Source organism: Erithacus rubecula (genome assembly GCF_903797595.1).
Source record: "Erithacus rubecula genome assembly, chromosome: 2".
Lineage (NCBI taxonomy): Eukaryota > Metazoa > Chordata > Aves > Passeriformes > Muscicapidae > Erithacus > Erithacus rubecula.
Genome location: NC_136685.1, coordinates 96,647,241 through 96,657,116, shown reverse-complemented (window position 1 = coordinate 96,657,116; position 9,876 = coordinate 96,647,241). Strand labels below are relative to the sequence as shown.

The 9,876-nt window shown below is 49.1% G+C and overlaps 1 protein-coding gene across 14 annotated transcripts in view; it reads left to right on the top strand.

Moving 5' to 3' along the window:
* The first annotated feature begins 1,249 nt into the window (after positions 1-1,249).
* NRXN1 (neurexin 1) overlaps positions 1,250-9,876 on the top strand; it is a 659,042-nt gene continuing 650,415 nt past the window's right edge. For 10 of the 14 annotated variants that reach the window (XM_079298599.1, XM_079298598.1, XM_079298605.1 and 7 more), the window contains exons 1-2: positions 1,255-1,580; positions 5,126-6,627. In XM_079298599.1, the coding sequence (XP_079154725.1) occupies positions 5,889-6,627 (739 nt within the window). In that variant the 5' untranslated portion in view covers positions 1,255-1,580; positions 5,126-5,888. Of the gene's footprint in view, positions 1,592-5,125; positions 6,628-9,876 lie in introns of all 14 variants that reach the window. The other 4 variants (XM_079298604.1, XM_079298612.1, XM_079298607.1 and 1 more) reach the window with 4 other exon arrangements.

Below are 9,876 nucleotides of genomic sequence, written 5' to 3'. Positions count from 1 at the left end.
ATGCTGTAAACACTGAAGACACATTCCATATCTAGGAAGCTTTTTTTCTCATTACTTAACATGTTGCTTGGTTACCTCATCAAACCTGTCATCTGTGAGGAAATCCATTTCTTTAGAAAAAGAAAATCACAAATCTAAGTCCTCTGGGATTGAAACGGGAGAAAAGCTTTTTATTTACATTTATTTCTGAAGCTTCAGTTCAAAAGTTGCTGTGTTCAGGGCTATGTTCACACCCCAGATATGAAAAAATATAATTGCACAGACCATTCTCCCCATAGTGGAATGTCTGACCCTTGGTGCAACTAACATCATTCTGTGTTCAAAAGTTGCCAGAACCTTAGCTGAGGCTTCATGCAAGTCCCTCACAATCAATTCATCACCTTTCTGTAGTCCACAGGTAGTTTGTAAGAAGGCCAACTGATAGAGAAATGTTTGACACAACTAAATGCTTTCCATGCCATAAACTCAATGATCTTGAGAAGCCTGGAACTTCTCAAACAGTTGGCCACCATTTGGAGATAACAGAGAGTCAGGCAGGTTTGACACTGGAAAAATGGCTTTTCCAAGCATTTCTCCTGTGCCTGTGGTAGACCTGGTCCTTGGGTGAGCTCTGCTCATGAGATTATACCTCCATTTTCCCACGGGCTGTGCAGAATTCAGCAAACCTCAGTTCCAGGGTGTAAAAAAAAGAAAGAGATGACATAATGATAATGAAAATAAAGATGATGATGATGATTAGTAGTAGTAGCAGTAGTACCATTAAAACACCCACACCACCAACCCACCAACCAACCAACCAACCCCCTCCAAACTAAAACAAACCACCAAAAGGATCCCCAAACCCCATGCAAAGAAAGAAGAGATCTCCCGGGAAGGCGGCAGCTCCCTCTGCGCCCTCGCCGTGTTGCATCCCCTCTCCCTGTGCCCATTCGACCCCGCCGACCCTCCCCAGCCATCAGACGGCAGCAGCGTGCGCGCCCCTCTCCCCGGCCTCGTTCTCCCCGGTCCCGCCCGGTGTCGGTGTCGCTGCCCGTGTCGGTGTCGCTGCCGGTGTCGCTGCCGGTGTCGCTGCCGGTGCCGTTGCCGGTGCCGTTGCCGGTGTCGCTGCCTGTGTCGCTGCCGGTGCCGGTGTCGGTGTCGGTGCCGGTGCCGGTCCGGCCGGGCCGGGGCGGGTCCGCAGCGCGCACGGCACCGCCCCCGGCGGGCAGACGGGCGCGGCGGCGTCACGCGGCGGTGCCGCCCCCCGCTCCCGGCGGCCGCCCCCGCCCGCCGCCGCCGCCGCCGCCACCGCCGCGCACCCGCAGCAGCGCCCGCTCCGCTCCGCTCCGCTCCGCTCGGCCGGCGAGCGGCAGAGGCAGCCCCGGCAGCCGCGCCCGCCCCGGCCCGGCCCGGCCCCGCGGCCCCCGCGCAGGTAAGGCGCGCCCGCAGCGCGGGCGGAGCGGCGCCGCGGAGGACCAGCCCCGCTCCGCCGCGGCGGAGCCGGTGGCGGCGGCGGCGGTGGCGGCGCGAGAGGCTGGTGGGTTTGCGTGCGGCGTTGTGGAGAGGTGGATGGCGAGGAGAGGAGATGGTGGAGCGGAGGTGTAAGTTAAAGGTTGGATGCGGTGATTTATTGCCCCCTTGCCAGGCGGGGGGGAGGAGGGGAGAGGGGGGTCTGCGAGACTTGAGCGATAAAATCAATCTGCTGCATATTCTCCCTGGCGTGAGCTGCCGTGATGAAACGCGAAGCCTGGGAAGCGATGGGATATCGCAGTATTATTGTTATTTATCGGCGGCGGTCTGAAAGAGACGAGGGGCTTGTGCGGGAAGTGCATTGATAATTTGGGACATTTTTCTATTGTGTGCCAGAAGAAAGAGGGCAGTCGGCTTCTTCGATATGTGTTTGAAACTGTTAAGGTTCCTGCTGATGGTGTGCATTTTTGAAGGGGTAGAACTAATATCATAAGCACATTAAAATAAAGACATCTGCAGACTGGAAGAGGAGCAAAATCGATCATTCCAGCCGCTTTGGAAAGAATTTGATTCTAGAAATTACGTAGAAATGAAAGGAAAAGATTAATGGTGCTGCTAAGTCTGCTTTTGAATTAGAGCGCTTCTCCCTTTGGCTGCAGCAAGGTTGTTTTTCAGGTCCTTTTATTCCATCCGGTAATTTGTGAACTCTGGTCTTCCCCGCACCCGGAGACAATGCTCTGTATTTCATACAATAAGGATTCTGCCAAGGATTGTGCATGCCAACCGACCTGGCATTTATTAAGGATTTATTGACCTATGGGTGTCTCTCTCTCTCTTTTTCTAATTTGAAAAGGCTCAATCGGGGCACCTGTGACTAAATCATAATTTTTGAAGAATAAAAAATGGTTGTGAAGGGGTGGGGGAAGCATACGAATTCGCTGGCGAGGCGCTGAATGCAATAGCTACATTTATATTTTTTGTGCATATTTCTCGCTACATATGTGTGTGTTCATGGATACATTGCTGGGAGGGACGCCTGGTATTTAAGAGCCATTTGAGATCGGTAGATAGATAGATACATAGATAGATATGCGTTAAGAAATTGTCCTCTTCCGAGAATGAAAGTGTCCTTCTGCTTTGGAAATGACTAGACAAGACTGTGCTGTTTATTGGCAATGTGTGAATTATATCGGCAGTAATAAATAAGCAATTGTTTGTTAGGCATTTTTTCCTTGGGTCTTTCTCCTTTCTTTTACAGTCTTTCCATATCTCCGTCTTTTTGTATTTCCTTTTTTTTCTTCTTTCCTTTCTTTTTATTTATTTTTTTTTTTTCATTTTTTCTTCTTTTCCATTTCTCTCCCCGCTCTTGCCGCGGCTGCTGTGTGTGTGTGTGTGAGTGAGGGGGCAGGCAGGCGCTGCAGCCAGCGGCAGGCAGCGGGCAGGGATGCTCTCGAGGTGGGATCCCCGCACGGCGGCTCTCCGCGGACACCTGTAGGGATCGCTCTGGCACGCACGGCGGCCGCGCACACACTCGCACACACTCACACCGCGTCCTTGCCTGGCTCCCCCCGCCCTCCTCCCCACCCCTGGTAGGCACCATGGGCTCCTGGCAACCTCCCGCTCCTGCGCCCCGCGCACAGAGGCGCAAATCCCTTCCCCTCCCTTTCCCCGCTCCGCCCGCAGCCGCGGCGCCCGCCCCGCGCACCTTGCGCCCCCTCCCCGCTGCGCCTCCCGCATTCCCTGCCCACCACTCCTTCTCCCGAGGGCCAGCCCAGCCCCAGCCCGAAACCCCCGTGAGCGCACACACACACACACACACACACAAACCCCGCGACCCTTCCCCTTCCCCCACTCATCACCCCTCACACACAGCCCCCTCCTTCTGTGTCATTGTCCCCGGGCACGCTCGCCGTGTCTCAAGCCGCCAGCCAGCACCCGGCTCCCGCAGCCCCCACGCACCCCATCACCACCGCTCCATCACCACCTCCTCCCCGCCCGTCCCCTCCCGTCCCCCGGGGCTCCCCCGGAGCGCAGGGCAGCGGCGGGGCCGCTCGGGCTCGGGCGCGCAGCGGGCGCCGCCGCCCCGTCGGGCCGCGCAGGGCGGAGCTGTTCCGGGTGCTGAAGCGGGAGCGGCCGCCGCAAGCCAGCGGCGCCCAGCCCGCGGCCCCGCCGCGCCCGGGAAGGCCCTTCGGAGAGCGGCTTGCGGGGCTCCCGCTGCGGGCCCTCCCGGGAGCTGCTGGAAAATCCCTCGGCTGGCAGCGGCTTTGCCAGAGGTGGCTCCTGCCGGGGGGCAGGGAGGGCGTGCGGGAAACCTGGGGTCTGCCTGCTGCTGGTGGGCACGCCTGGCCTCTGCCCGCGGAGTTCGGGGGTTCTCCTCCACTCGCTTTTGCTGCTCTTGCCCACCTCACGGGTGGCAAATAATAAAAATAATCGTGTTGACATTTAGAGGAATGAAATTAAATATAGAGAGAGTAGGAGGTGACTTAGCAGCTCTGAACGTGTCAGGTGCAGGCAGCTGAGGTGTGTGCCTGTTTTTAAAGCGTTTCTCCTGGGCAGGGTCATCTCTGCCCCCTCTCCCCACACACGCATGCACATGCTCACACACACACACACACACCAGCCCAGAACCAGAAGAGGGCTTGGCAGCAGCTCTGGCCGAGCTTTTGTGTCTGCCTAAGTGCTGCTGGCCAAGAAATGTAAAGGAGGGGAATGGGAAGTGATGAGTGAGGGAGGTGTTGGAGATCCTCTCCTCCATCAGGAGAGGTCCGCTAATGTACAGCTTCCAGAAAAGATACAGCAGCTCTGTCTGCTGAAACGTTTTGGATGTAGAGACCTCTTCAGAGGATAAGGGTGGACTGTGGCATATATATAATTGTGAAAACAGAGGAGTTGTTTTCGCCTTGTTCTCTTAGGTAAGGACAGCTGAGTAAATATATATAAAATACTGCAACCCATTTCAGAGGACTAGCACCTGGGATTAGCTGATCTGCCTTGTGAATAATGTCAACATCAGAGCTGTCTTGAATTGGATTTTCTCTGCCATAGCAGAAAATATCAGCCCCAGAATAAACCGGGTGGCAGAGAAAAAAAAATGTGGTTTGAAATTTTCTAACAGCCTTCTAAGAAACTATTACAATTCTTCCTCACCCCAGGAAAAATAAACCAGCAGGCGTGCCATGCATGTTGAAGCTTGTCAGTTCCTGCTGGGAGCTCTGGCCACTGTATTTTTTTGACCTGTATTAGAAACAACCACAACTGGGCTTGGTAGCATCGTCTATGACGATGTATGACTAGGACCCTGTAGCTTCCTAAGTGACGACATTTTCACAAATAAAAAAAATAAATTGCAGAATAAACACCATCTTTTCCGTTTAGCATTGTTCTTTCAATAATAAAATGCACTACTGAAATATTTGAAAGTTTTGGAAAGGTAAGTAGTTTACATTTAGATTATACCATAAAAATGTAATCTAGCATAAACAGATATGTTAGGATTTGTGTTTAGCACAGTAACCTATTACAATTTCTCAGTAACTCCAAAATTATGGCAGCATTTTCCTAATGTCCAACACCGTCAAAATGCAAACATAATCACCAACATTCGCTATTGATCAAATTTGTGATTCAACATGGTGTTAGTTGTCATTTCTTATTATTCTGTTTCAATTCTTTACAGATTAGAAACAAAAACAGTAGAGGAAAATCACCTCCCTGGATCTTAGCCTTGGCCTTTTTCAAGCAAAGAGAAGAGGAGCTGACAGGCTTTGCATGTCAAGTGGCCACTCAGCTGTTTCACAGCTTCTGGGTTTCAACCCCATTGGGATTGAGGCAGCTCGAGAACCACGAGCGATGAGTGCTGTCATCTGCTGATGCTGCTATAGCACCATGGCGAACAGGCTGTGATGTGACAAGAGGATCCATCCTAGGGAGGCAGCGTTGGGATCCATAATTGGCTTCCTGGGAAACTACAGCTGGTGGAGAGGATGTAAAAAGAGGCGCGCATGTGCCAGGATATTGCTACAGCCTTGCCGAGCTGGTGGATCCACTTGGAGGAGAGTTTTGCCACCGATCTTGGGTTTTTTCCCAGTTTGGTAATGTTGGCTTTGGGGAAAATTTCTGCTGACTCACCCGCCCCTGGACACCTTTTGCGGAGCGCGGCCGGCCAGTGAAGAGATCCGACGGCCCCGTACCCGCACCGCGAGTCACCTCCGGCGGCCCCCAGCACCATCCTGCGCCCAACCCCATCCCGCGGGGCAGCCTCAGCCCCCCGCCCCGGGGAGTCTCCCACAGTGACCCCCGCGCCCGGGGCGGGGGTGAGCGTGCCCAGAGCTTCCAGCGTGGCCAGGGCCCGGCAAGATTTTACCCTGTCTGCCGCCGGGGCCCCGGTGCCGCCCCCCGCCAGCCCTGCCGCCCCGCTCGCCCGCCCCAGGCCGCGCAGGATGGGGGCGGTGCTGGTGCGGCGCGGGGGCTGCCTGCTGCTCTGGCTGGCCCTGCTGCTGGGCTGCTGGGCTGAGCTGGGCAGCGGGCTGGAGTTCCCGGGCGCGGAGGGCCAGTGGACCCGCTTCCCCAAGTGGAACGCCTGCTGCGAGAGCGAAATGAGCTTCAACATGAAGACGCGCAGCTCCAGCGGGCTGGTGCTCTACTTTGATGACGAGGGTTTCTGTGACTTCCTGGAGCTCATCCTCACCCAGGGAGGGCGGCTGCAGCTCAGCTTCTCCATCTTCTGCGCCGAGCCCGCCACCCTGCTCTCGGACACGGCGGTCAACGACAACCTCTGGCACGCCGTGGTCATCCGCCGCCACTTCAAGAACACGACGCTGATCATCGACCGAACCGAGGCCAAGTGGGTGGAGGTGAAGTCCAAACGGCGGGACATGACTGTCTTCAGCGGCCTCTTCCTAGGAGGACTCCCGCCGGAGCTGCGCTCGGCGACGCTGAAGCTGACGCTGTCCTCCGTCAAGGACCGGGAGCCCTTCAAGGGCTGGATCACAGACGTGCGGGTCAACTACACGCAGGCCTCGCCGCTGGAGAGCCAGGAGGTGCGGCTGGACGACGAGCAGAGCCGCCTGTGCGCCCGCGACGACGTGTGCCTCAACGGGGGCGTCTGCTCGGTGCTCAACGACCAGGCCGTGTGCGACTGCTCCCAGACGGGCTTCCGAGGGAAGGACTGCAGCGAAGGTAAGGGGCCGCTGCAGCTCGCCCCGATGCTCTGTGGAGGGGATGGGTCAGAGGCCAGGCTTGCATGAGGTTTCATCTGTATGAGTGGATTTTCCTCCTTTCCCTCCCTTCCCACCATATCCCCAGCGCCCCTCTTCCCCACCTCCTCCTCCATGTCTTCCATGTGTCTCTGTGGCCAGCCATCACTCTTCTGTTCTCTGCGAGGCTGAGAGGAGGAAGAGGGTGTTATCCGAGCATCTTCTGGAGGCGGGTGGGATTTTGGGTTGCTCTGGGTGAAGGAGAGATGCCGAGTAGCAGGTGTCACCCAAATGGCAGGGCGTGGCTGGAGCCGTGCTCAGTGGGAGCTGCGGGAGGGGATGTGCATGCTTATCACAAGCAGCTGGTGGTAATTAACATGGGGAGCAGGGAAAGTGATGCTGGGAATAATTTAACTGGATTAAGTGCAATGATGACCTGAGTTTGGTTTTGTAGGGTAGAGGAGACCCAGAGTCCATTTTGTATTTGCCTCTGCTATGTCATTGAAATAAAATCGGTGGTTTATTTGTGAATTCCTTAACTTCTGGCCGGGGAGGAAGGGGATTAAACAGAGGATTATGTTTTTATGTGAATGGTGCTGCTTTGCAACATGTTTAGCAATTCATCATGCCAGTTAGGCAGGAAGAACACAAAAGGACAAGGGGGAAGTACATGCTTCAAGACCACAAAATGACTGAGTAGTTTTACCAAGGAAGAGGAAACCTAGAAAAGCAGCAGTTTCCTTAATCTCATCTACAAATAAATCACTGGGTAAAATATGATTCATGTTTGATGCCCATCGTTTCTAACAAATGGAAAGAATGTCAACAGTTATTTTGCAGATGCATGCAGGACTCTTGTTTTTATTGTTTTTTTTTAGCAAATGTACCATTGCTTTCAGCTCCTTGGGCATAGAAATTATGTATGTTGTGTACCTAGAGCAGGACGTGAAGGTGTATAAATGAAATAAGAGCAAATGTAGCAAGGGAAAATGTGATTATCATATGAAAAATTGGAGACCAAAGACCTAAGTTTATAATGTAAAAGGTAAATATGAATAAGATATTATCAAGGTCAAATTAAGATCTTGACTTAGTGGCTGCATGGCATTTATGGCTGAATAATTTGCCTTTAGCATTTCTATCAGATTTCTCTCATTATAAGAAAAAAACCATCATTTGTGACTGTGTTTTATTATGTAACACCTTCTGTCCTTAGTGTCAATACTCAAAACACTACAGTCATTCTGCATCCTGTTTACTTTATCAGCTGTTTATCTCTCATCTGTCATTCGTGAAAAATTCAAACCTTATTAATACTTTAAATAATTTTTATTGGAGAAAATAATAGTTTCAGAAAATTAGTCATTTGTACTTTCAGTTGCACCCATTCCCAGAAACTGTAAAATGAAATATATTTTATATTAGGTAAACTATCTCAATTGATTTACTATTTGGGTATCAATTTTTTATATATGATACTACATAATATATGAGTGTATGTACAATACTGAGTTGTCTTAGCATCTCTAAGTTAGGCTCTCTTATAAAGAAAAAGAAGATTATGAGGTGTAGCTGCCTTGTTAAAGCAATAATGTAATTTAAATACTAGTAATACTATTATGTATTTATATGCCCTTTACACTAAAACATAGTTTATTTATCTGAAGTTATTTTGCAGATACTTATGTTCACACAATTGCATATAATATCAGATAAATTATTGTCTTTACATAATAATAGGTTCAGTGGCTATTTTTAAAAAACATATTTGTGTTTAGATTAAATGTTAAATACATATATATATTTATTTATTTTTAGTGACAACTATATGGAACTTTTAAGAACATGACACTCAAAATAACATTTAGAACCCCCCCTAAATTAAGGTAAAATGCTGACTTAAGTGCTAGTGGTTTTACTGTTGACATCAGTAGGGCCAAGATTCTCCTCACATGTCCCTTGACTACTGAGAAGCCTTATAAAATATTAGCAAGGCTTACAATTTTAACAGAAAATATTCAGCTTCTGATTTAATTTGAAACAAGAGGCAACATTTGCCTTGACAGCAACATAAATGGAACTACATTGCAATTTATACCTGCTAATTGAGAAAAGGTAGCAACTGACACTTCCATCAGTCAAGTTTTGATGAAGGGATTAGAAGTTACTTATATGTGCCAGCAAAAATATTGAACTATTATAAACTATTTAACATTCTAAGAAAAAGAAAAGGCAGAAGGACAAGTAAAGCCTTTATATCTGCCAAGAAAGAAAACTTGGCTTCTGCTCTTTAGAGTTGGTAGCCAACATATACATTAAGCTGTTGAACTTTGTATTTGTTCCCAGAATGTGTAAATTTCCTATAAGCTTTAGAAAGACATTGCTAGAGGATCATGTCAGGCTGCAGTTATCTAAAATGCTCTTTTGAGTTTTCACTCCTACCCTTGCTTTGGTTTTTGTTTAAAAATTGTTTTAGATAGGAAAATTCCCCAACTTTCCATTTTTATCTGAAATTGGAGCCACGTGTCCTAGTTGATGCCTTTTCTTTAAAGGTGGAAGATGGTCATCAAATTCTGTTTTCCCTCGATTTTTATATATATATATATATATATATTTTTTTTTTTTTTTTTTTTTTAGTTTGGATTTGTTGCTCATATCTCTGCAGGCTGGCAAAACAGAGTTCCTCAGTGTAATGAGGAGTGTAGGAATTAGTAACAACGACAAAGAAAACCTTTTCAAAATTTTCTACCCTGACTTGCACATTTAGGAATTAAATTAATAGATTTAGAGTCAAAGTTTCAAGTTTTAAGATGCCATTTTTAATGCAAGTTCAGTTATTTTCAGGAGAAAATCTGACGGGTTTTCCCCCAGATTTTCATCTTTTAAAAGCTTAGTCATGATCCTTGAAGTAATTTTTTTCTTGTAAGAAGGAAATTCAACCAGGTTGGGTTTTTTGCTTTGTTTTTTTTTTTTTTTTTGGTAATTTTTTAAAACTCATAGTAATATACATTATTTCTAGTAGGCTCAACTGATTTTGTACCTGTTTATATCAGGAGTAGCTTCATTTATGTTTTGTGAACTACACCACTGTGAGAACAGTGCAAGTTAGGAAAGAACCACTCAGTCATTTCTTTTGTTCCAGTAGGATCTAAGTTTTTTTAAATGGCAGCATTGGCATAAATCACAGAAAATGGACTGGAATTTTGCTTAAGTGTCAAAGATGTGCAGTCCA